This window comes from Equus przewalskii, chromosome 9, assembly GCF_037783145.1.
Source record: "Equus przewalskii isolate Varuska chromosome 9, EquPr2, whole genome shotgun sequence".
Classification (NCBI taxonomy): Eukaryota; Metazoa; Chordata; class Mammalia; order Perissodactyla; family Equidae; genus Equus; species Equus przewalskii.
In genome coordinates this window covers 9,478,097-9,501,360 of record NC_091839.1, presented here as the reverse complement: position 1 = coordinate 9,501,360, position 23,264 = coordinate 9,478,097, and the positions used below count along the sequence as shown (strand labels likewise).

The following is a 23,264-nucleotide window of genomic DNA, read 5'->3' as shown; positions in this document are numbered from 1 at the left end:
TGGCCCCGCCCCTTCTCTTTCGAGACCTTCTGTTTGCCTTCAGATCGCTCCTCGCCCCCGGCCTTCCCCACGCTGCGGGATCCCTCCTCGCCTTTCGCCCTCTGCTCACCTTTCGCCCTGTCCTCTCCTTTCGCCCTGTCCTCTCCTTTCGCCCTCGCCTCGCCTTTCGCCCTGTCCTCTCCTTTCGCCCTGTCCTCTCCTTTTGCCCTCTGCTCACCTTTCGCCCTGTCCTCTCCTTTCGCCCTGTCCTCTCCTTTCGCCCTCGCCTCGCCTTTCGCCCTGTCCTCTCCTTTCGCCCTGTCCTCTCCTTTTGCCCTCTGCTCACCTTTCGCCCTGTCCTCTCCTTTCGCCCTGTCCTCTCCTTTTGCCCTCTGCTCGCCTTTCGCCCTGTCCTCTCCTTTCTCCCTCTGCTCGCCTTTCGCCCTGTCCTCTCCTTTCGCCCTGTTCTCTCTTTTCGCCCTGTCCTCGCCTTTCGCCCTGTCCTCTCCTTTCTCCCTCTGCTCGCCTTTCTCCCTCTGCTCGCCTTTCGCCCTCGCCTCTCCCTGCACCTTCTCCTCTTGCCCCGCCGGCGCTCCTTTGTCGCTCGGCAACTTCCCGATCCTCACCTTCCCCGGGAACCGCAACACCTTTTCGCCCCGCCCCTTCTCACCATCTGTTTCCATGCCCTGGACCGCTGCCGGCTCAGCGCTCCGCCCCTTCTACCCCGCCCCTCCTCATAGCCCCCTCCTCCTCGCCCCGCCCTTTCTCCGCCCCTCCCCTCCTCGGCTCGGTCCTCGCCTCTCCTCCCTCTCCCCAGCCTCTTCCCTCCTCTTCGCCCCCTCCCCTCCCCGCCCCTTCTTAATCCCTCCCCCGCCCCCCGCCTCCCTCCCTGGGATGGCCCCAGGCACCTCCCTCTTTCCCCCGCCCCGCGGTACCAGTCACTTGGTTAAAACCGGTCAACCGTCACTCGGCCGCTCCAGTCCCGCCCCTCTTGCCCGGTTTCAAGATGGCCGCCCGCACTTCCACCGCCGCCACCCACCTCCACGAGGTCGCTCCGCGCGCGTCTCCATGGCAACGCGTATCCCTCGGGGCGCCCGCGGCGGGCGCGTGGCCCGGCCGGCAGGGGGCGCTGGAGGCGGCGTGTACGCGCGGAGGGCCTTCGAGGAGTTTCCATTGGTTATGCGCGGCCGTCCTTCTTCGCAATCAGGCTTTTCCATCGAAAGTTTTACTCCTAAAAAATAAGGTGGGTCTCCTTGTAGGAGCTGTTCTGACTGCGGCTTAACACCCTCCTCGACAGAACAGGGACAAAAACAGTTATCGTGGGAAGTCTGTAAGATGACACGTGCAGAGTGTGCGGCACAAGCAAATATTCAATAAGTTAACAAGTTTCTTTTGGGTCCTGATGCCCAACAGTGTGACTCCCAGCGTGACCTCTGGATGAGCCGCGCGGCTGGCTCCACCCCGTGGCGTCCGAGCTTTCCCAGGAGGACTGGTTGGAGCAGGTGCTGCGGCTCCGCGCGAGTTTTTGCTCCGGCGGGTCTGAGGCGGGGCTCGAGGATTTGCATTGCTGGCTGGCGATTCCAGCTGATGCTGATGTTGGCGGTCTGGGGACCACCCCTTGGGAGCCAGCGCTCCCGTCCCCTGCGTGACTCGCCAGGACCTCGAGGAAACACCATGCTCAGCTGGTTTGCAGAGCCCTGCCGAACCTCCTCCCCGCCGTCCTTCCTGTCTGACTCACGTGCTCTCTCTGTAGGCCCCAGCCCAGCCACACGGGGCGGCGTGGACATCCCTGATGGGGCGAGCTCCCGCTCCCCGCCCCGGACTGCACGCGCTCTACCAGCTTCTGCCGTGATGCCGCCCCGGCTGCCCGCTTTCCTTCCTTCGGTCGTGTCTGGGCCACAGGACCACCCCCCACCGCTCCCCCGACCACCCTAGGCCGTGACTGTCTAGGAACGGATCTGTTTCCACAGCATCACGGGCTTCCTGGGCACTGTTGACCCCAACTCAGTCGGACACAGCGCAGAATAGGTGTTCTATGTAAATGAACGGAGGATGGAAGTCTCTGCTCCCCAGCCCGCGCCCACAGGTCAGGGAGGGGTGACTTCATCTGAGGGAATCAGCGGCTGCGTACCTGAGCCCTTGCCGTTGCACAGAGTCAGAGAGCCTGGGGTCTCCTCCTGGCACCCCGCGCTCAGCAATACAGCCCCTCCAGGGACAGGAGGCTTCGTTCCATCTTGACGGCCCAAGGTACGCTTTGCAGCATCATTTATGGCAGCGAAAGACTGGCAACCACGTATGTCCATTAACCAGACATGGAAATAGTTTATGGCACGCGGGTCCTAGAGGAGGCTCTGCAGACGTCAAAAAGGATCTGAGACCTGTGTGTCTCTGGAACGATCTCTGGACTACACGGGCTTGGTGAGAAACGCAAGGTGCAAAACTGAGAATAGTATTGGGAAAAGGATAGAAACATTATATATTTACATATAACATACAATAAAGCAAGGTGCAGACAAGAGAATAATAGTCATTAGCTACCAGTTTATTGAGGCCCAGACAGTGTTCGAAGAGCTTTCCAGATATTAAGTTGCTTAATTCTCTAACAAGCCCACGAGGTAGGTGCTGTTATCATCCCATTTCACGGATGAGCAAACTGAGGCCCAGGGAGGTGAACCCACTTGCCCAGAGCCACAGAGCTGGGGAGGCACAGAGTTGAGATTTACAGCAGGAACTTTGCCTCCAGAGTCTGTAACTGAGCACCTCACCATACTAGGTACCACTTGTGTAGAGGGAAAGGAAAAAGTGAAACACACACACACACACACACACACACACACACACACACACATACAGTGCTGCTCCACGGCTGGAAGGAGACCTCAGTGACCACAGCCTGCGTGCGAGAGAAATGCTGACTCTCCACTCTCCGCTCTTTCGTACTTTGTCAATTTTGTAGCACGCACATTTTTTTCTTAAGGTCTTGAACTGAACAGGGCCTGGGTTCTTTTTCTAGAGGAATTTGGAAGGAGAAGTGGTGAAGAGCAAAAGCCAGATCCCACAAGGACCACCCTCGAGAAGGGGAGAAGCAACTGCCTCCCCACCCAGCCGCTGACTTCAGCAGCAAGGTCGACAGTGAGCGCACGGAGGAGGCAGGAAGGCTGGGAGGCCGAGAAAGAGCTGGACAGCGGATGTTTCTGAGCCTCCGTGGGACAAGGTGATCCACCAAAACCTTGTTCAAATCCCAGTTTTGCACTTCCTGTGTGACCTTGGATAAGTTACTTAACCTCTCTGGACCTCCTTTCCTCACCTGTAATGTAGAGAATGTACCTAACTCGGAGTTGCTGAGAGGGTTAAATTAATTATTATGGGGGCCGGCCCCGTGGCCGAGTGGTTGAGTTCACGCGCTCCGCTGCAGGCGGCCCAGTGTTTCATTGGTTCGAGTCCTGGGCGCGGACATGGCACTGCTCATCAAACCATGCTGAGGCAGCATCCCACATGCCACAACTAGAAGGACTCACAACTAAAATATACAACTATGTACCCGGGGGCTTTGGGGAGAAAAAGGAAAAAAAGTAAAATAAAATAGAAAGATTTTAAAAAAATAAATTATAATGTATCAAGGGCTTGGAACAGTGCCTGGCACCTGGTAAATCCCATGTGTTTCCCACCATTGGCATTAAAACAATCTTGTGTGACTTTTTAGCATTCTCCCGACCTTCTGCCTTTCTAATAGAAGCCCAGTTTTGCTCAAGTATTCACCAGCCTCCAAACCGAAACCTCAGTCCCGGGGGCAGGGAGAATTTTGAGGAATCCAAGCTAATCATGGTGGCTCCATCACTCTAGCCAATGATTGGTTCGGGCATGTGAGCCAATTTTGGCCAACGAGATGGAAGAGAAGTCTGCTGGGAGGCTTTGGGAAAAGGTTTCCTTGTTTCCAAAGAGACACAGGAAGAGATGCCCCTGTCTTCTTGCACTAGAAATTATGGCTGGTTGTGATGCCCGGACCTGTGGCAGCCACTTTGGGGCTGTGAGGGGAACCCGTGTGGGAGCCAAGCCTTCAGCTGAGAGTGGCAGAGTAGAGAGAGAGGAACCCTGGGGCCACAAGACCTTCCTGGAGCTGTGGACTGTGTCATGACCAGAGGTCTGCCCAACTCTGGGGATGTGCAATCTACAGTTATCTCATTGTTTCAGCCAGGGCCAGTCAGGACTTTGTTCCCTGCAGCCAAATCTTTCCTTACTGATCCTTTCCTTACGGCTGATTTCTCAAGCCTGGTCTTCTCTCTTCACTCCCACCCCGGGCTGCCACACCCCCATCATGGCCTCGGTTCCCTCATCTGTCTCCAGCCCCGACCGCCCCCCAACCCCATCCCCTGAGCCCCATCCCTGGGGGTCTCTTTAGTCCCTCACACCCACCATGTTCCAAACTAGCCTCAGCGTCTCCCCTTCAAACCTGTTCTTTCTCCCAGGTCCCCATCTCAGGGGCAGCTGACCATCCCTTGGGCCCTTCCCTGGCCTTGTCCCTCCCAAGTCTGTAAGGCCTGTGGAGCACCCCTCCACCCCCCAACCCCCGCCTCCCCTTGGCCCTGCCCAGCCCCATGGCCTCCTGCTTGGTTCCCGCCCCACCCTCCGCTGGACACCCAGCCTTGGTCTCTCGCTCTGGTCTAAGTCCACAGAGAAGCTAGGGGGCTTTTTCCAAGGCACAAGCCCAGCCATGACCCTCTCCTGCTCAAAGCCTTTCCATGGCTCTCTAGTGCCCTCAAGAAAGAGGGCAAGTTCCCAAGCTTGTCACTTGAGGACACCTAAGCTGTGCCCGTGTTTACCGCCACACCCTCCTTCCCCCACTCCCTTGCACGCCAGTCACATAAACTGTGCAGGAAGCCGATGTGCACATGCTTTCCTCCCCCAGGCCGTGCACACAGGCCCTTCTGCCGGGACGCCCTCCCTGCCCTTTCTACTTGTCTACTTACTCGGCAGGCTCAGCCCAAAGGCCCCAGCCCTTCTGCCACCCCCAAGGGCGTGGTCGAGGTGACAGCTCAGGACCGGCCTTGGGCAGAAGTGCTGTCACTGACGTACCGTCTCGGGAGGGAGCATATCTCAGGGAGTAAATGGAAAATCTGTCCCCTCCTAGCTCTGAGTCCACGACAAGGGCCCTCCCCTCCCCGTGCCTCAGTTTCCTCATCTGTGCAAACAGGGCAATGATATAATCTTCCTTCTATGTGAAGGGCCTGGCCAAAGACAGCGGCACAGACAACAGAGCAGGGTCCCTACATCCTCTTTGGAAGTCAGCACTGTTATTGCGGCCATTTCACAGGGGAGGGAACTGAGAAACAGAGGGGAAGGGACCGCCCGAGGGCGGAGGCGGGATGCAGCTGGGCTGGGACAGGGCGCTGGGGGAGCAGGGACAGCAGTCACCGTGGTGTCCAGGCTGGGATCCTGTGGCATCCTCCTGCTGGGTGGCTGAGGAAGATTCCAGCACTGGGGGCTACCAGGGCTCTCCGCATGGGTCTGGCTTCCTGGAGTCACTTAAGGAAAATGTCAAGTACACGTTCCTCCCCCGACTACTCCTCATATTTCAAGGCTGAGTCAAGTTGTCACTTCCTCCAGGAAGCCTTCCCTGACCTTCCAGGGGGGATTAGGTGATTCCCTGTGCTGCCTCCATCACAGCCCTGACCACACTGCCTCCCCTACTGAGGTCCTGCCCATTCTGGGCTGTCACTGTGTGGGGACGGGTCTGTCTACCTCCCTGGACTGTGAGCCCCCCCGGGAGCAGGGTCAGGCCATCTCGACCAGTACTGTGTCCCGAGCACTGCCCGGCATGGAGGAGGGAGCTGTGGATGAGTGACGATATTCTCCTCACTTGACAGATGAGGAGATCAAGGTGCAGAGAGGGGCGGTCACTTGCCCGAGGTGTAGTGAGCGAGCCAGTGCCAGAAATGAGGTCCAAGCCCAGAGCCGGGTGCAACACGCAGGTGACAAGTGGCTGGGAGAGAGAGGCTGATGGAGTGAGTAAAAGAACCAGACGTGAAGATGGTGAGGAAGCCAGGGAGGCACAGAGGGGGCAATGAGAGAAGGGGCAGGGAGGACAAGGCAGTGTTGGCGCCGGGGGGGAGCCGGGACACATAAGACAAAGGACGGACGGTTGGTGGCGATGCCTCAGGAACACCGGCATGTGCTCGCGGATGTTCTAGAATGTTCCAGACCAGCTCCCTCCAGCCTGGGAGCTGGCCCTGCTACCTGGGGATGGAGGCATAGTTGGTGTGGGAGCCGGCCATGAGTTGCTGGCGCGGCTCAGGTGGGGGGCCCAGAATGTCCGCTCGATCGTCATCCTCCTCCCTGATGCTGGCAGGGTCCACGCTGGGCAGCAGGATGAGCTCTGTGAGGCCGTGAAGGTCGGACACGTGGCGGAAGGTTTGCAGCAGGAGCACCATGGCCACCAGGCCCAGGAAGAGGTAGGCTGTGGAGATGGCGGAGGGCCGATGGGAGGACTCAGACCCCCGGGGTGGGCCATGGGGCTATAGGACCCCCAGGGTGGGGCCGTGCCCTTCAACTCCCCCCTGGGACAGGGCCAGTCCCCCTCAGAGCCTCCAGAGCCAGGCTGTGCCCCCGCCCTCCCATCCCCAGGCAGCCACTGCCCTCACCTGTGACCAGCACCTTGTAGAGGGCCCGGTGGGGCTGGCCAGGGGCCTCTCCGGGCACGTAGTCCCCCAGGCCGATGGTGGACAAAGAGATGAAGCAGAAGTAGAAGGCATCCAGGAAGCTCCAGGTCTCCTCGAGGTGGGCAAAGACCGCAGCTGGCACCAGGAAGCAGAGGGCCACTACGACCCCCAGCAGGCCCACCAGGTGCCAGCGGGCTGCGCGCCGGCGGTCCCAGCCCCATCGCGTGCTCAGCCAGGACAGGGGCGCGTGGGTCAGCAGCAGCGACAGGCGCTGGGCCGAGGCGGTCAGCAGCAGCATGGTGATGGGCACGCCCAGGAGCGCAAAGGCGATGGAAAAGGCCTTGCCTGCGTCGGTCAGCGGCGTCGTGTACCCATAGCCTGTGGGAGCAAGGGGACGTCCTGCCCGCTCAGCACCTCCCTTCAGGCTGGGGCTCACCCCAAACGGAGACTCATTTCACCCTTGAAGCTGCCCTCCCAGTCTCTCATCTCAGGTGATAGCACCGCCATCCTTGCGGCTGTTCAGGCCAGGAGCCTTGGGGTCACCCTGAGTCCCTCGTCACTCACACCCACTTTCCATCTGTCAGCGCATCCTGTCGTCTCAACCTTCAAATACACATCGAGCCCACCCGCCTCCCCTCACCCCACCCCACGGCCCCCACCTGGTCCTGCCGACCCCGGCAGCCTCCTCCCTCGCCTCCCTTCTCCCCCCGCCCTTGACCCCTGTCTGTTCCCCACAAGCAGCCAGAGGGAAGCTGTGGACACCCGAGTTCAGCTGCTCAGAGCCCTCCCGTGGCTGCCTCCCACTCGGGTAAAAGGACAAAGCGCTCACTGTGACCCACGAGGCCCCACACAGTGCGACAGGGCAATACCCTCCCATCCCAGGGCCTTTGCACGGACTGTCCTCTCTCCGAGGTTCCCCCGGCGCCCACGTGGCTCCCTTTCTTTCCTCCTTTCAGGTCTTTGATCAAATGTCCCTTTTTCAGGCCTTCCCTGACCACCTTATTTTAAACCGTTCCACCCTCTTACCAAACCCACTTGTGTTTGTCTTCATGGCCTCAACACCTTCTAGCATAATATACAGTTTCCTTATTAGTTCCTGTCTGTCTCTGGGCACCAGCTCCCGGGGGGCAGCACTTCTGTCTGTTTTGTCACCCCTGGAGCCCTGGTCTTAGGCCCAGAGTGGGCGCTCGATCAATAGTCAAAGAAAGAATGACGGGCGCAGGCTCTGGCCTGGCTCGGAGCCTCAGTTTCCTCCACGCTACCATGGGCGTGACCAGCCCCCTTGGGCTCCCGAGGACGGTGGGAACGAGGAAGTTCGGTGTGGGTGTGAGTTCTGCAAACAGACATATGATACGGGGAAACCCAGCTGTTGGGAGGACTCGCTTTGGCGATGTGGAGTCTAAGGTCTCTTTATTTCCCAAACTAGGCACACCAAAGGCTCGGAGACAGGACCGGGGTGCTGAGGGGCCTGCTTTGTGTTGACAGTAAGACGTCTCGCCCAAGAGGCTGCAGATCCAGCCTGTGGTCAGTAGTACCCGGGGTGGGCCATGGGGCTATAGGACCCCCTATACACACCGAAACCCTGCACACACGGTGGCCATTCCCCTGTGCCCGTCTTCCAGGCAGGAGGGTCCTCAGGTGTTATAGACTGAAAAGAACGGAAAGCGGGGGCTTGAAGAGACACCTGTACCACCACGTTCACAGCGGCATCATTCCCAACGGCCAAAAGGTGGAAGCGACGCAAGTGTCCATCTATAGATGGATGGATGAACAAAATGCAGTACATACATACGATGGAATATTATTCAGCCGTAAAAAGGAAGGAAACCCTGACACGTGCTCCACTGTGGATGAGCCTTGAGGACATCAGGCTAAATGAAATAAGCCAGTCCCAAAAAGACAACTGCTGTGAGATTCCTCTTATATGAGGTTCCTAGAGTGGGCAAGTTCACATGGAACGGTGGGGGCCGGGGCCTGGGGAGTCAGGGTTTAATGGGCGTAGAATTTCAGTTTTGCAAGAGTTCTGGAGATGGACAGTGGTGATGGTTGCACGACAATGTGAATGTGCTTAATACCACTGAAGTGTACACATAAAAATGGTTAAGATAGTAAATTTTAGGGGCCGGCCCGGTGGCGTGGTGGTTAAGTTCGCGCACTCCCCTTCAGCCGCCGGGAGTTCACCGGTTCAGGTGCTGGGTGTGGACCCGCACACCGCTCATCAGGCCGTGCTGTGGCGGCGTCCCACATAGAAGAGCTGGAAGGACTTACAACGAGGATAGACAACTATGTGCTGGGGTTTTGGGAGGAAAAAAAGGATAGTAAATTTTATGTGATGTGTATTTTACCAAATTAAAAAAGAACTGGGGAGCCAGCCCTGAGGGCCCAGTTAAAGTTCCTGGTCACAGAGCCACACCACCCGTCTGTCAGTTGCCATGTTGTGGCAACGACTCACATAGAAGTAGAAGGACTTGCAACTAGGATATACAACCATGCACTGGGGCTTTGGGGAGGAAAAAAAAAAAGAGGAAGATTGGCAACAGATGATAGCTCAGGGCGAATCTTTCCCTGCAAAAAAAAAAGAAAAAAAAAAAAGAACTGGGAAAATAAAGGATCCTCCAGTTTTTGCTAGACACACAGCTGCCTGGAATAAAGACATCCCCTCCTCCCTCGCAGCCCAGTATGACTCTGGAATAACTTCTGGCCAATGTGGTACACGTGAAAGAAGCATGCAACTTCCAGGAAGGGTCCTTAAAGAGAGGGGAATGCCTGTCCCCTTCTTTCCTCCCTCATCCTGCTGCCTGGACACAGATGTGAAGGCTGGAGTTGAGCAGCCATTTTGGACAATGAGGTGACCCTTGGGAATGGCAGCTGTGCAAAGAGGAGTTATGGAGGAGCATGAGGGTCTCCAACTATGACCATTCCAGTCTTGGACCAACTACCACAAATGTGAGCAAGAAATAAACTTCCAGGGCTGGCCCGGTGGCATAGCGGTTGGGTTCGTGTGCTCTGCTTCGGTGGCCCAGGATTCGCAGGTTTAAATCCTGGGCATGGACATATGCACCGCTCACCAAGCCAAGCTGTGGCAGCATCCCACATACAAAATAGGGGAAGATTGGCACAGATGTTAGCTCAGGGACAATCTTCCTCACCAAAAAAAGAAACTTCCATCTTGGGGGCCAGCCCTGGGGCCGAGTGGTTGGGTTTGTGCACTCCACTTTGGCGGCCTAGGGTTTCACTGGTTCGGATCCTGGGCGCAGACATGGCACTGCTCATCAAGCCATGCTGAGGTGGCATCCCACATAGCAGAGCCAGAAGGACCTACAACTAGAATATACAACTATGTACTGGGGGGCTCTGGGGAGAAGGAAAAAAATGAAGATTGGCAACAAATGTCAGCTCAGGCGCCAATCTCAAAAAAACAAAGAAAAAAGAACCTTCTATCTTACGTAAATAACTGTGCTTTGAGATGGATCCCTTATGGCTCCAGCCCTCATGAAGACAAGGATTTTGATGGAGAAACGCCAGCAGCCTGGGTGAAACGACAAGCTTGCAAAGGACCCAAAATCCTTATAAACAGAAAAGTTATATAGAGTCAGGACGGGGGCCGGGAGCCTCGAAGAGTCAAATCCTGGTCAGTGCTTTGCCCTTTATTCTCTGCATGACCTTGGCCACAGGACTTCTCCTCTCTGAGCCTCAGTTTCCCCAGTGTACTGCCAAACGGGCTTCCTCAAATGTGACAATGATAATCCTCCCAGGTGGGGACAGGGCGTGGGAAGAGTCACCAGGACGGCGCTGCTGGCTTCCTCGCTCCCGACTCCCCGTTCCCGGTGGGCCGACAGGACCAGGGATGCTGTGGGAGAGGAGCCTCCAAAGGACCTTTGGCTTCCCGGTCTCGCCAGCAATGACGGCAGCCACCGAGCATCAGGAAAGCTCCGTGACCGGGAGCAGTGCTTCACGCTGACAGGACTCCCTCTCTGACCAAACTCATGTGGCCCCGCTGGGCCCTCTGCTCAACCAGGCCCGGGGGCAGCAGGAGCCCTAAGTCGGTTACGGAAGGATGCCCCCACTCTAGACATCTCATCAAGTTCCTCCTCCTCTGCCCTTCAGACCCGAGTCCTTTGATCTCAGTCCTTGGCCTGTCTTTAGCAAGAATCCTCTCAAGCCAGTTGAGCCAGAATCCCCCACCCTCGCTGTCTCCTGAGTCACTCTCCATCCACCGATCCCTCCCTCTGCTCTCGGCTCTAAACCCCCAGCTGTCTTCGCCATATTTGGAGTTGAGTTCCATCTCTCTCCGAATAATTTTTCTTTTACCATGCACATACATCCCCCTCTTTTGTGCAAGCCCAAGAGGTGGTGCAGAGTGTTGGTTAAGAACTAGGGATTGTATACCTTCCGAGCTGTGTGACCTTGGGCAAGTTATCCAACCTCTCTGGGCCTCCGTTTCCATGGCTAAAAAAACAGGGCCACCAATGGTACCTGCCTCACAGGCTGCTGTGCCAATTAAGTGAGTAAAAGCCCATTTGTAAGACTCTGCCAGGTATACGAATATTATATGAAGGGGGAGCATTAGTAGCCCCATTTTACAGACAAGGGGGGGCACCGGCCCAGAGACGAGCAGTGGCTGAGCAGGGATCTGAACCGAGGCTGTGCCTGCCTCGAGTGGCTTCTTGGCCTGTCCCGCCTGGGAGGGCTTCTGGATCTGGGCGGAGGCAGAGGGAGACACTGATGTGACCCAGCCAAGCCCAGGAGCAAGTCAGGCAGGCCCAGCCAGCAGGGGAAGAGAAGCCCCAGGGAAGGTCGCGAATTCCAGAGGCTGTGAGAAGCATCTGGCCCTGCTAGGCCCGCTGCCTGTGGCCTTGGTCTGCCGGTCCACACAACAGGGCACCCAAGGCCACGGCCACGGCCACAGCCTCGGGGAGGAGTGCGGGCTAGCCCGGCCCCAGCCTCACCCCCTCCCCTGTCCAAATCCCAGGCAAAGAGACAAAGAGGAAGTGTGGGGGCTGGGGAGGCACAGGGGGAGGCCCAGCATGCTGGGGTTTCCCAGGTCTGCAGGGCCCACCGGGCAGGGATTTCCCTGGGAGGGTTGGGGAGGGGGTTGGTCCCACCTGCAGGGGCGGCAGCGTTGGGGGTGGGGGGGTGCCCTGGGTCCACAGAAAGGAGGGGACAGGCACCAGCAGGGCGTTTTCTGGATCACAAATGGGATGGGGAGGGGAGTCCTCAGGCAAGGATGCCTGAGGGGGCGTGAAGGGGACAGGCACTGCTGAGGGGACGATAGGGAACCATGTCTCAGGTCCTCGCTAGTCCAGGGTGGGCAGTAAGGGTCTTGAGTGGATACTGGGGTGCAGAGGGCCCAGGGCGTCCTTGATGGGGGGAGAATTTCCGGTCCACAGCAGGCTGGGGCAGTGTTAAGGTGGAGAGGGAAGTCCCAGCTGTCAGTCTGGAGGAGACTGAAGGGTCCCTGATCCCCAGGAGATTCCCTTGGGAAATCCAGCGTGGCAGATGCTGGCATCCTGTGTGTGCATGTGGAGGGGGCTGGGATTCTGCTCTCAGTGTACAGAGCTCTGGGGCCCCTGCAAGGGGGTCCAGGTCGTTCTGGGGCCCTCGCCGAGGGGAGTCAGGGCCCGGAGAGGGATGAGAGCCTCGCCCAGGGCTTCTCGTGTTCAAAAGGCCCCGGTGGGGAGTCAGCCGTCTTGCTGCAGGCAGGTCAGGGACTGAAGGGGCAGAGTCCTGGCTGGGGGCTTCTGGTGGGAAACAGTCAGTGGTCCTTCCTGGAGGGCGCTCTGGCCCCCTTCACAGTGGGTCCCTCTCACATGTCCACAGTTAGGGGCTGCTGAATTGGAAGTCCCAGGTCCAGAATGGAGAGGGGGTGCTCCACTGGGCTTCCCAAGACAGGGGTGCTGTCAAGATGGAATGGGGTATGGGGAGAGGGGTCCCATGTGTGAGTCAGGACTACCTGCTGGGGAGTACGAGGATGGGGTGGTCCTTGGTCTGGAGGAGGGCAGGGGCCCTTGCTGGGGCACGGTCTAGGGCCAGAGGGGTGGAAGTCTCAGGTGGGGGCACCAGGTCCTTGCTGAGGGATCTCTACTGGCAGTAGGGTCTTTAGTGACGGCGCCCTGAGAGGGTCTGGAGATTCAGGGTCCTCACTGGGGCACCAGGGTCAGCAGGAGGTTGGGGTAGGGCTTCCCAATTGGTGTCCCAGAAGGACACATCTGGAGAGTCAGGGGCCACTGTCGGAGGGGATGGTGGTCTGAGCCCAGAGGGGACAGGGGTCCTTGCATGGCTGAGGTCCCCGTCCAGGGGGGTGAGGATCTCAGGCCGAGGGTCCCAGGTCCTCGCGGGAGGTCTCTGAAGGTAGCCCTAGGCCCAAAGGGGACTGGACGGACCTGGGTCTCCCAGGGGGTTAAGGCCTGGGAACGGGGTCCCAGATGCTCACTGGAAGGTACTGGGAGGGAGGCCCGAGTCCCAGAAGGAACCCGGGGACTTCCTGCTGGGGGAAAGGCTTGGATGGGAGTTCCCTGAAGCGGGCCAGATCCCACGAGTGTGGGTCCCGGGTCCTCGATGAGGGGTTTGGAGGGGATCCTGGGCCCAGAGCGGACTGGGAGTGATCCGCTGGGATAGGGGTATTTCGTGATGGCTGCGGGGACGTGGTGGGGGTGCCGGGTCCTCGCCGGCTGCGGGGATCCGGGCGCGGCTCACTTACCCACGGTGGTGACCAGCGTGCTGGCGAAGAAGAGAGCCGAGGCGAAGTCCCAGGCGGGGTCCGAGGCGTTGGCGGGCCCGGAGGCGTTGGCGAGCGCGGCGCGCCCCAGCCGTCCGGCCGCCAGCACCCGCTCCACGAAGGCGTCCAGGGCCGGGGCGGCCACGCACGGGCTGCGCCGCAGCAGCTGCTCGCGCTGCGCCCCCAGCTCGGCTCGGAGCCGCGCTTCGTGCGGCCCCTCCAGCCGCGCCACCAGCAGCGCGCCCAGCACCAGGTACGCGGTGTAGACCGCCAGCGCGCCCGCCAGCAGCGCGCCCTGCCGCATGGCCCGCGCCGCCCGCGCCCCGCGGAGCCCCCGGCCGCCCAGCTGACGTGGCCCCCGCCTCCCGACGGCCGGGCGCCCAGCCTCAGTTCCGGGAGCGCTCGGGCCGCGGCCACAAGCGCCCCAAAGAGGAAGGAGAGGGAACGGGGAGGGGCGGCGGGGAAAGGACGCTCCGCCTCCGGGAAACTGAGGCACGCCCCGCCGCCAGGTGTTCGTGTGTACCAAGAGGGTGGAGCCCAGAGCTCCGGGATCCAGCAGACCAACAGGCTGGAAAGGGTGGGGGCTGGGGACCATCCTTCCTTTCCTTCCGTCCCTTCTTCCCTCTCTTCTTCCCTCTCTTCCTCCCAGGAGTTGGCGGCTCCCTGTATTCGAGAGAATCCGAACCGTCTTCTCCGCTCGCGGACCGCGGTGTCGCCCCCTAACTCCTCAGGGCCAAGGCGCCCCGCTGCGAAGACTGTGCACGGACTGCATCAGGGCACGTGGCTGAGGGGACAAGGGGACAACCCGAATCCAGTCCTCGCTCCATTCACTAAATCGTGCGCTCTGGAGTGGGGTTGCGGCCACCTGGAGGGGACACCTAATTCACAACGAGGGACAGCACAGGGGCAGGGGTCCCTTGTGCCAATGGACGGAGTAAGGGTCCTTTGCTACTCACCAAATCTTTGCTCTGCGCCCACTTTGTGCCCAGCCCTTTGCTGGGTGATGCTGGGGACACAGCACTGACCAAGACACTACCCTCCGGGGGCTCCCAGCACTCCAGCAGTGACAGCGCAGCGGGTCACGGGTGATGAGGGAAGCACAGGCAGAGTGACCAGGGCTGAGGTGAGGGGAAGACTAGATGCCTGTGGAGCCCAGAGGAGGTGACCACCCCAGCTGAGGGGGGTCAAGAGAGCTTCCCCAGGAAGGGGTCTTCTGAGCTGATGCATGAAGACGCACAGGAAATCTCTTCCTGGCAGAGCCACAGATCCACACCTCTACTAAAGGGGAGTCTCCCTTCCCTGCTCCCCCCGTGTGTTTCTGCACGTCCCCCTCCCGCTGTAACTCAGCACCCTCCCTGACGACCGTCTGGAGAGCAGCCCGGAGTCCCGGCCACAGCTGACTAGCAGAGGAGTGGGCTTGGGGCCCAGCTCAGACACACCCCAGCCGCCTCTATTTATAAAACAGAGCCCAGCTTGGGGCTGACAACTCATAGGAAGAGACACCTGATAATAAAAACAGTAACAGTAGCTGCCAGGGATCAAAGGCTCACACTATGCCAGGCCCTGGGGACACATGTCCTGAAACCCCCCCCCCCCATATCATTCCCATTAAACGGATGAGAAAATTTAGGCTTCAAAATGGAGTAGTGACGCAACTAGTCAGGGGTGAGGATGAGGCCAACAGAAAGCCAAAATACTTGCTTTATTAATAAAAAATATTCACAGAATTTAGAAGGGGGGGACCTACGGATGAGAAAATGGTAGCGGAGCCAAGGGACAGATGCTAAACTGAAGGTGCAGAAGAAGAATGGGGGCACCTCACTAGCAAAAAGGACCGTGGCTGAGCCAGGACTCACAACGGAGAGACCAGAACAGTCCTCGAGGTCCCCAGAGGAGGAAGGGGAAAGCCACAGGGACAGGGTCACTTGCTGACATCCTTCCGGAGTGCTATCACTGCCCAGAAGTCACTTCTACCATTATCTTTGCCTGAGATAAGTGGAGGAGGCCCAGGGACAGAAGCAGGGAGGCTGAGGGGAAGAGAAGTGGGGAGACCGGGCCAGATAAAGGGGGAGACGGGGACAGAGAGAGGAGAGACGAAGGAAGCTCAATTTTCAGGGTCCCTCACTTGCAGGTGTGCTTGTGTGCGCTAGGAGTTGCTGGGGGTTGTAGTGTTTTGGGCGGACCAGGGAGCCAGGTAGCAACGCAAGAGCATTGATGAATTTCTGGGAAAACGTCTAAGATGTCTTCCAAGAAAGACACCTGGTTCTTCCCACCTAACTTGTTAGGTGTCCTTTTCTCACTCCAAATATTCACTTAAATCTTAAATACCTAAGGTCTGCCAAAATTGTACAAGCGTTAGAGCCCGCCTAACTCCGCTTAGCCCTTCGGGAACACAAATGGATCTCTCCTCCTCTGCTCCACACCCTTCCCTGGCTCCCCAGCGCTCTCAGCCGCCCAAGGTGAGCTTCCGTCTATAAAGAACTCCATTTCCCATCGGCCTCTTCGCTCGACTCCCACATTTCCGATCATGCGCGACCCCGCCCACTGCTAGGATTGCTCCCGGCTCCGCCCTCCTGCCCCTAGCCCTCGCCTTACGTCACGGCCTCCAGTCCCCGCCTCTTACCCACCGCCAGCTAGTCCACGACTCCGCCAGGGGGCGTGGCCTCTGCGCGATCGTGTCGCCCATTGGCTGTCGCGTCACCGGCGGGGGGTGGCTACGGGAGCCGGGCGGGCACATTTGGAACCGCGGCCCGGGCGGCGGCGGCGGCGGCGGCGGCGGAGGAGGTGTACGATGCACCCGGCAGGCGCGGCGGCGGCGGGGACGCCCCGGCAGCGTAAGTGGCGTACGTGGCTGGGCGAGGCGATGGGGGGGGCAGGGGCGTGGCAGGGCCGCTGTGGCAGTTGGCGAGGTCGCTGCGGGTCGGAGGTCACGAGGTCAGGGATCTGGAGTTTCGTGTGCGCAGCGCAGGGATGCCAGGTCTGGGTAGGGGGCGCGTTGGGGTCGATTCTTCTTTTCCTTAGGAAATTCCTTTGGAAGAAAACCACTTTGGGCAGGACGCTGTGTGATGTGCAGAAAAACGCGATTTTCATTCATTGTCAGTTAGCGATCGGCCCGCTCCCCGTCCTGTGGCCTGGAGCGGTCGCCCACGCTCCTGACGACGGTGTTCGCAGCTCTGCGTGAGCGCTGAGGGCCGGGTTCATCCCGCGTTTAAATTGCAACCTGTCTGTATCGTACTGTTCACGGCCTTTCCCTGTCTCTGAGTTTGTATCCCCACGTAGGTTCCTCTGCGTCTCCGTGAGTGTGTGTGCATCTCGTTTATTCATTCGGTACGCCCTGCCCCAGATCCCATGGTGCCAGGGCCTGTGCTGGAGTTTGGGTGCCCGGTAGTAACCGGCGTAGCCCTGGTCCTTGTTACCCTGAGGCTCAGAGTTGAGTGGGAAGACAGACCCTGAACTGGGAAGCAGAGACGTCAGCAAGATAATTGGGGGAGTAATTAGGGCATAACTAATCCAGGACGTAGCCGGGGTTGCAGAGCCCTCTCTGTCGAGGCAGAGGGCATGGGGCGCTCATTCCTTTCCTCACCCGTTAGTGAGGTGCCTGGCTGGCCCTGGGTGATGCTGGGGATACAGCTGTGCCAGGCAGCTCTGGTTCCTGTCCTCGTGGAGCTACCAGTACAGGGCAGACGGCAGCGACAGTCTAGAGCGGTGCAGCTGTGACGAGAGCAGCACAGGCAGAGGAGTCAGGGCTGGGATGGGGGAAGCCCAATCGGAGTGCTGGTGGCCGGGCCGGAGGTGTTGTAGCCCCGATTAGTCACGTGACCCAGCCTGGGGGTGTCAGTGACGCTTCCTGGACAAGGGACGTCTAATGATGAGGAATTAGGCCCGAGAAGGAGATTTGTGGTGAGAGGGAAAAGCATTGGAGGTTCGTGCCAAGTAAACAAGTAGACACATGAATATATATTTAGCAATTGTCATAAGTGCTCAGAAGGGGAAAAGGCACCACTGGATACTGTGAGAAAGCACAGCTGGGGCTAGTGCCTTCTGCTGAGCAGTGAGGAAGGTCCCTCTGAGAAGGAAGCGTTTGGGCTGAGGCCCCAGTGCTCTATTAGCAAGTGCTGACCGGGGGCAGGCGTTCCAAGGGGCTAGCACTGCATGCTCAGAAGGCTGTGGGGGCCAGGGGCTTGGCGTGGTCAGGGCCAGGAGGAGGCCACTGAGACTGGTGCAGAGAGCCTGTCATCGACCAAGGGTGGTTGGCAGGGCTGGCTCACGCAGGGCCTCATAGGCTGTTGGATTTTATTCTCATCACACTGGGCACCCATCTCAGGCAGAGGACATAAAGTGTTCTCTTTAGCATTTAAAAAGATCACTCAGGCTGCTGACAGAGAAGGTTGGTGGGGCAAAGAATGGACAAGGGGACCCGGTAGGAGGACATTTAAGTCAGGTGCAAGATGACAGTCTGAGAGGGGAGGGTAACATTGAGACATGGTGGGCGAGAACTAGCGATTGGCTGGTTGGATGTCAGCCAGAAGGGGAATCGGGGTTTGGACACTGAGGTAAGAGCCCCGGGGCAGCCCGAGGGCGTTGCTGGGAAGTGGCCAGACCCGGGTCTGGAGCCAGGAGGAAAGTGGTGACTAGAGACAGAGGCCAGGGCCCAGGGCACACCGTGGGTGTGAAAGCTGTGGGTTGGGAGGTTGCCCCAGGCGAGAGGCAGAAGGTGAGGGCCAGAGTGGAGACTGGGGTGACACTTTTCAGGGAGCTGGAAATAAGTCATTGATGGAGAGGGACCTGTCGGGAGACCATCAGCTCCGGGAAGGCAGGAGCGTGTGTCTGTTTGATCCTCGCTGAATCGGCCAGGCCCGCAGCAGGGCCTGACTCACAGAGGTCCTCCAGCGGTGTCTGGTGGCTCAGACAGGAAAGAGAAAGGGCGTGTCTCGGAAGGCAGGAGAGAAGAGAGTGGGAGGCGGGCATTTGGGGCAGTGGCGTCAAATGCTGCTGAGGGCTGCAGTCGAGAGAGTGGCGTCACGCCCTTGGCCTGGAAGCACAGGGGGACAGTTAGGAGGGCGGGGTTGCAGACCCCCAAAGGCCAAGGGTTGAGGGGGAGACAGGGAGGGAGGACGCCCTTGCATCAAAGCTTTCAGGAAACCGGCCCTTCTGGCCCCGGGTCGGACAGGGGAGAGGGAAGCGGGCTTGGGGCCGGGGGCCGGGGGCCGGGGCCAGGGCTGCCTGCTTTGGGACTGAGGACACCTGGGTCTGTTTTCAGGCTGCTGGTAATTGAGAGGAAGAGTGGAGGGGCCAGTCGTTGATAACAGGTGACAGGGACTGACCGCTGTATTTGAGCCCGGCCAGGGGCTGAGTGGTTTCTAAGGTCACTTTGCCTGGGGTTCGCTCCACAGAGAGAACTGAGAAGCAGAGGAAGTCACGATGCGGATTATTCGGTTCCTGTCCGCCCTGCTGCCCTGTGCCCACAGTGGCGCCTGGCACCCAGGAGGAGCCCAGCAGATGTTTGCTGCAGCAGCCTCCCTTACTGGCTGGGAGCAGGGGCCCTGGAGCCCCAGTGCTGGGGTCAGACCCGCCCTCTGCGCGTCCCGTCTCCCCCTTCCTTCCCCGCCCAGCTGAGCGCCTCCAGCAAGTCCCCCCTCCTCCTTCCAACATCTCTGCAGAAGCAGCCCCACCCTCCATCCTGGTCTCCCACCTGGACCGCCTCAGCCGCCTCCTCCCTCCCGTCCTCTCCCTGCCCCCGCCCCCCAACCTGTCCCCACGTGAAGCCAGAGGGGCTTTTTTAAAACCTTGAAACCTGGCTCTGCCTCATACCATGTGTGACTTTGGGCAAGGGCCTGAACCTCTTTGCGGCTCGCTTTTCCCTCTGATAATACTGATAATAGACTTGACACAAACGGGGCTGTGGTGAGGATTGAAGAGTTAATCCGAAGTGCTGTGTGGTCAGTGCTCATTTAGGGGTTAATTATTCTAATGCTTATCAGGCCGACCTGGGCTGGGCTCGTGCTGTCACTTGCTGGCTTTGGCCCTCACACATGTCGTTTAGCCTGTCTGGGCCTCGGTTGCTCCATCTGTAAAATGGGGATAGCCGTTCATTCACTCTTCAGGTTTTTATCAAGTACCTTTTCGAGCCCTGTTCTGGGGGCTGGGGATTCCGCCGTGAACAAAACGAAGATCCCCAGCTTGGGGGGCTCACGTTTGAGTGGGGAGACGGTGAACCAGACACATAAAACAGCTAGGGAGTACATCAGGAGGTGTGAGTTCTGTGGCCATCAGTGAAGCAGGGATGGGAGGGGGATGCCTCCCTGAGCCAAGACTTCGAGATGGGGAGGGAGCCATGAGGATGTCGGGAGGAAGAGCGTTCAGGAAGAGGGACAGCCAGCGCGGAGGCCCTGAGATGGGAGCATGTCATTGTCGTCATCATCGTCATCATCGGATGGGTGGACGGCAGGGAGAGCCGCCTGCACTTGACGCCAGCCCACCTGACATCAGAGCCAGGTGGGCGGGAGAACGCAGGCGGAATGAATGAGCCTCACCCCTCTCCCCCTGCAGCCTCGAAGCGGAGGATCCCTGTGTCCCCACCCGGCATGGCTGACCCCCACCAGCTTTTTGATGACACAAGCTCAGCCCAGAGCCGGGGCTTCGGGGCCCAGCGGGGACCTGGCGGCCTGGGCTACCCTGCAGCCGCTGCCTCGCCCCAGGAGGCCTTCCTGGCTGATCCCGTGTCCAACATGGCCATGGCCTACGGGAGCAGCCTGGCGGCGCAGGGCAAGGAGCTGGTGGATAAGAATGTGAGTGGGCCGGGCTGGGGGACAGGGTGGGGACCCTGGGGGCCGGGCGTCAGCTTTGCGCTCTGCCTCCCCAGATTGACCGCTTCATCCCCGTCACCAAGCTCAAGTATTACTTCGCTGTGGACACCATGTATGTGGGCAAAAAGCTGGGCCTGCTCTTCTTCCCCTACCTGCACCAGGTCAGCGCCGCCCACCGAGGGACCGGGGCTGGGTGGGGACAGCCTCTGGGGCAGGTGTGGGGGGCAGGGTGGGAGGAGCCCAGCTCTGGGGGTCCTGCCTGTCCCCCCCTCTCCCCACAGGACTGGGAGGTGCAGTACCAGCAGGACACCCCAGTGGCCCCCCGTTTTGACATCAACGCGCCTGACCTCTACATTCCAGGTCTCCCCCACCCGCCTCCACCCCGGCACCCTCCTTCCTCTGGGTGGGCAGGTCTTGGGCGGAGGTCTAGGTGCCCGGAGGCCCAGACGGTCCTTCTTCCTCTGACCAGTGTCTGTGTGTCTGCCTCCCACAGCTATGGCTTTCATCACCTACATCTTGGTGGCTGGCCTGGCCCTGGGGACCCAGGATAGGTAAGAGAGGCAGGGGGAAGGCAGAGTGGGGTGGGCTGGGGGGCTGAGGGCCAGCCCGAAGGTCTCTTGGATCCCTTCTCTCAGAAGAGCCCACTGTGCTTCCCCTCGGCCCAAGACAGAGCCCTCTGTCGCGCTCATGGTCACCCTCGCCTCTTCCCTCTCTTTCCCCTTCTGCCTATCACCACACCTTGTGCTGGTGTGCCTCTTTAAATCTGTCCTTCCCCTTGGGCTTCACCACCAGATCCATCCTCTTCCTCACCCTGCCTGCCCTTCCTCCTCACTCTGCTGCACCACTCTGGTCCTCTTTGCCTCCTCCGGAGGACCTGGTGCTGCCACCCCAGGGCCTTTGCACATCCAGTTCCCTTTGCTCAGGAGTATGTTCCTCCCCTACATCATCTGCTGAGCATCTGCTCATTCACAGTGTCTCCACTCAGATGTCACTTCCTCAGGGATGCCTGCTGCCCCCCCAGTCTGGGTCAGGCTCCCACCTCTCGCTCATAGGCCCCTGTTCATTTCCTTTGTGGCACTGAAAACAGGTGTCATTAGAATCAATTCATTGTTGAGGCATGGGGCATATGGCAGAAACCGAGGTCCTTCTGTTCCACCTCCTTATTCCTTCAGGCCTCAGCTCAGTGTCTCCTCCTCCGGGAAGCCCTCTCTAACATCCCCTCCCGACTGGGTCAGGCACCTCCACTGGGCTCCCAGAGCCTGCTGTTTCCTCCATCCCAGCCCTGACCTCTCTGAGCTGTCCCTGAGGGCAGGTCCACCTTCCCTGTAATGAGATTTCCACGAGGACAGGGCCCAGATCCATCTTGGTCACTGCTGGGTCTCCAGCCCCACCCCGTCCCCAGCGGATGCGCAGGGAGGGTCCGACCCAGCCAAAGAGTGACACAGCTTGGCTGCCGGCAGGTTCTCCCCGGACCTCCTGGGGCTGCAGGCCAGCTCAGCGTTGGCTTGGCTGACCGTGGAGGTGCTGGCCATCCTGCTCAGCCTCTACCTCCTGACTGTCAACACCGACCTCACCACTATCGACCTGGTGGCCTTCCTGGGCTACAAATACGTCGGGTGAGTACCCCCTCCCACCCCTGCCAGCCGGGCCCTGGCGCCTTTTCCTCAGACCGGCCCTCCCTCCCCCAGGATGATTGGCGGCGTCCTCATGGGCCTGCTCTGCGGGAAGATCGGCTACTACCTGGTGCTGGGCTGGTGCTGCGTATCCATCTTTGTGTTCATGGTGAGCGGGGGCTTGGGGCGGGCCGGATGGGGCTGAGGCACAGGCCTCCGGGCAGAGTCGGGGGCCCTGGAGGCCTCCAAGCAGAGGGGGTCGGGTGGGGAGTCTAGGCCAGAGCCGCACTGCTGAACCAAGGGGCCCTGGAGTGGATCCCCGGCCTGGGGGGCAGGAGGCCTTCCTGGAGGAAGAGGTGCCCAAGCTGGGGCCTGAAGGAAGAGGGGAGCCAGCCAGGCAGCCAGGGTGGACGCTCACCCTCTGTCCACACTCCTATGGCGGCTTTCCTGCCAGAGTCTGTTAGGGTGAGAAAGCGTCAGCACCCGAGAAGGAGCTCCTGGGAGGGCCCTTCCAGCTGGCCTGGAGACGCTGGTTAAGAGCACCGGGCCCCTCCAGGCCCTGGGCACCTCACTGCCTCTCTTTAAGCCTCAGTCTCCCCTTTTGTAAAGTGGGGATGATGGTAATTGCACCTCAGGGTCCTGGGAGGATTCAGGGTGAGCCTGTGTGAGGAGCAGTGGGCAAAGACTCATGGCTGGTGGGCCAAATCTGACCCCCAGATAAACTTCGACTTAGATAGCATTATTTCAAAGTTTTTAAAAAAAAGGCATTTCTGGCTTATGTTGAAAAATTGTTGTCTGGCCCGTAGAAGCGGGTGGCGGCAGCCAGGGCTGAGCCTGGCCACCCCCTTCAGGCGGGAGAGCCACAGAGAAGTTCCCGCCTCACTCAGGGGCCTCCACTGGCGTCTGAATTTGGAACCCTCCCATTTCTCCCAGGCCTGGGGAGGAGCGGGGCCTCACCCTCTCTTAGGAGACCTGGGGGAACCAGGGCTCCCCAGGAGCGAGATTGGAGGGAGGGAGAAACTGGTGGCTGCACAGATGCAGGGACTGGAGGAGCGTGCGGGGCCGGGAGGGCTCACGGGTGCCCCCCACCCCGCCCCAGATCCGGACGCTGCGTCTGAAGATCCTGGCGGAGGCGGCGGCCCAGGGCGTCCCGGTGCGCGGGGCGCGGAACCAGCTGCGCATGTACCTGACCATGGCCGTGGCGGCGGCGCAGCCCCTGCTCATGTACTGGCTCACCTTCCACCTGGTGCGGTGAGGCCCGGCCCGGGGCTGCAGCTGCTGCTCCAGGCGGCCCCGCGCGCCGCTCATCTCCCCAGCCCGCCCGCCCGCGTGGCACCGGCGCCCCCATCCCGAGGCCCCCTGTCCCCCCGCAAGGTGCTGAGATCGCCAGCTGCACAGGCCGCCCAGCGGTGCGGCCACCGTTCCAGAAACAATAAACCGTGATGGGCTCTGCGTGGGCAGCCTCTCTTTGGTGGCGCGGCCGCCCGGCAGG

General features: G+C 59.8%; 3 protein-coding genes across 52 annotated transcripts in view; 1 reads left to right on the top strand and 2 right to left on the bottom strand.

Moving 5' to 3' along the window:
• CATSPERG (cation channel sperm associated auxiliary subunit gamma) overlaps positions 1-2,396 on the bottom strand; it is a 28,869-nt gene extending 26,473 nt beyond the window's left edge. For 9 of the 46 annotated variants that reach the window (XR_011522275.1, XR_011522277.1, XR_011522279.1 and 6 more), the window contains exons 1-2: positions 2,111-2,395; positions 1,019-1,210 (exon numbers count right to left, since the gene is read on the bottom strand). Coding sequence is in view for 18 of the 46 variants with exons in the window: in XM_070557680.1 (XP_070413781.1) it covers positions 1,019-1,210; positions 2,111-2,282 (364 nt within the window). In the remaining 28 variants the exon portion in view is untranslated. Of the gene's footprint in view, positions 1-605; positions 652-914; positions 1,211-2,110 lie in introns of those variants that run through there. The other 37 variants (XM_070557686.1, XM_070557694.1, XM_070557699.1 and 34 more) reach the window with 19 other exon arrangements.
• A 104-nt stretch (positions 2,397-2,500) lies between these two features.
• Positions 2,501-15,552, bottom strand: KCNK6 (potassium two pore domain channel subfamily K member 6). Its single transcript, XM_008511584.2, has 3 exons — positions 13,336-15,552; positions 6,618-7,013; positions 2,501-6,433 (listed from the first exon to the last, which is right to left on the bottom strand). The coding sequence occupies exons 1-3, from the start codon at positions 13,946-13,948 to the stop codon at positions 6,210-6,212; spliced, it is 1,233 nt and encodes a 410-aa protein (XP_008509806.2). The 5' UTR covers positions 13,949-15,552; the 3' UTR covers positions 2,501-6,209.
• Positions 15,553-15,940: 388 nt separating this feature from the next.
• On the top strand, positions 15,941-23,224 carry YIF1B (Yip1 interacting factor homolog B, membrane trafficking protein). 5 transcript variants are annotated; one of them, XM_070557712.1, is made up of 8 exons: positions 15,941-16,187; positions 19,903-20,141; positions 20,216-20,320; positions 20,441-20,519; positions 20,653-20,710; positions 21,620-21,775; positions 21,848-21,941; positions 22,872-23,224. In XM_070557712.1, the coding sequence occupies exons 1-8, from the start codon at positions 16,145-16,147 to the stop codon at positions 23,025-23,027; spliced, it is 930 nt and encodes a 309-aa protein (XP_070413813.1). In that variant the 5' UTR covers positions 15,941-16,144; the 3' UTR covers positions 23,028-23,224. The 5 variants fall into 5 exon arrangements, with proteins under 5 accessions (XP_070413813.1, XP_070413812.1, XP_070413814.1 ...); XM_070557711.1 differs by having other exon boundaries at positions 16,061-16,196; XM_070557713.1 differs by lacking the exon at positions 15,941-16,187 and adding an exon at positions 16,209-16,330.
• Positions 23,225-23,264: the final 40 nt, after the last annotated feature.

Excerpts from the sequence above, each read along its gene's own strand:
- KCNK6 (XM_008511584.2), bottom strand. The coding sequence starts at position 13,948 with ATGGTCCCCAGCCCCCACCCTTTCCAGCCTGTTGGTCTGCTGGATCCC. Across the intron at positions 7,014-13,335 it reads CACGCTGGTCACCACCGTGG|GCTATGGGTACACGACGCCG; the intron begins GTAAGTGAGCCG and ends TTGCTCCCACAG. Across the intron at positions 6,434-6,617 it reads CTACAAGGTGCTGGTCACAG|CCTACCTCTTCCTGGGCCTG; the intron begins GTGAGGGCAGTG and ends CCATCTCCACAG.
- YIF1B (XM_070557711.1), top strand. The coding sequence starts at position 16,145 with ATGCACCCGGCAGGCGCGGCGGCGGCGGGGACGCCCCGGCAGCGTAAG. Across the intron at positions 20,520-20,652 it reads GCCTGACCTCTACATTCCAG|CTATGGCTTTCATCACCTAC; the intron begins GTCTCCCCCACC and ends TGCCTCCCACAG. Across the intron at positions 21,942-22,871 it reads TATCCATCTTTGTGTTCATG|ATCCGGACGCTGCGTCTGAA; the intron begins GTGAGCGGGGGC and ends ACCCCGCCCCAG.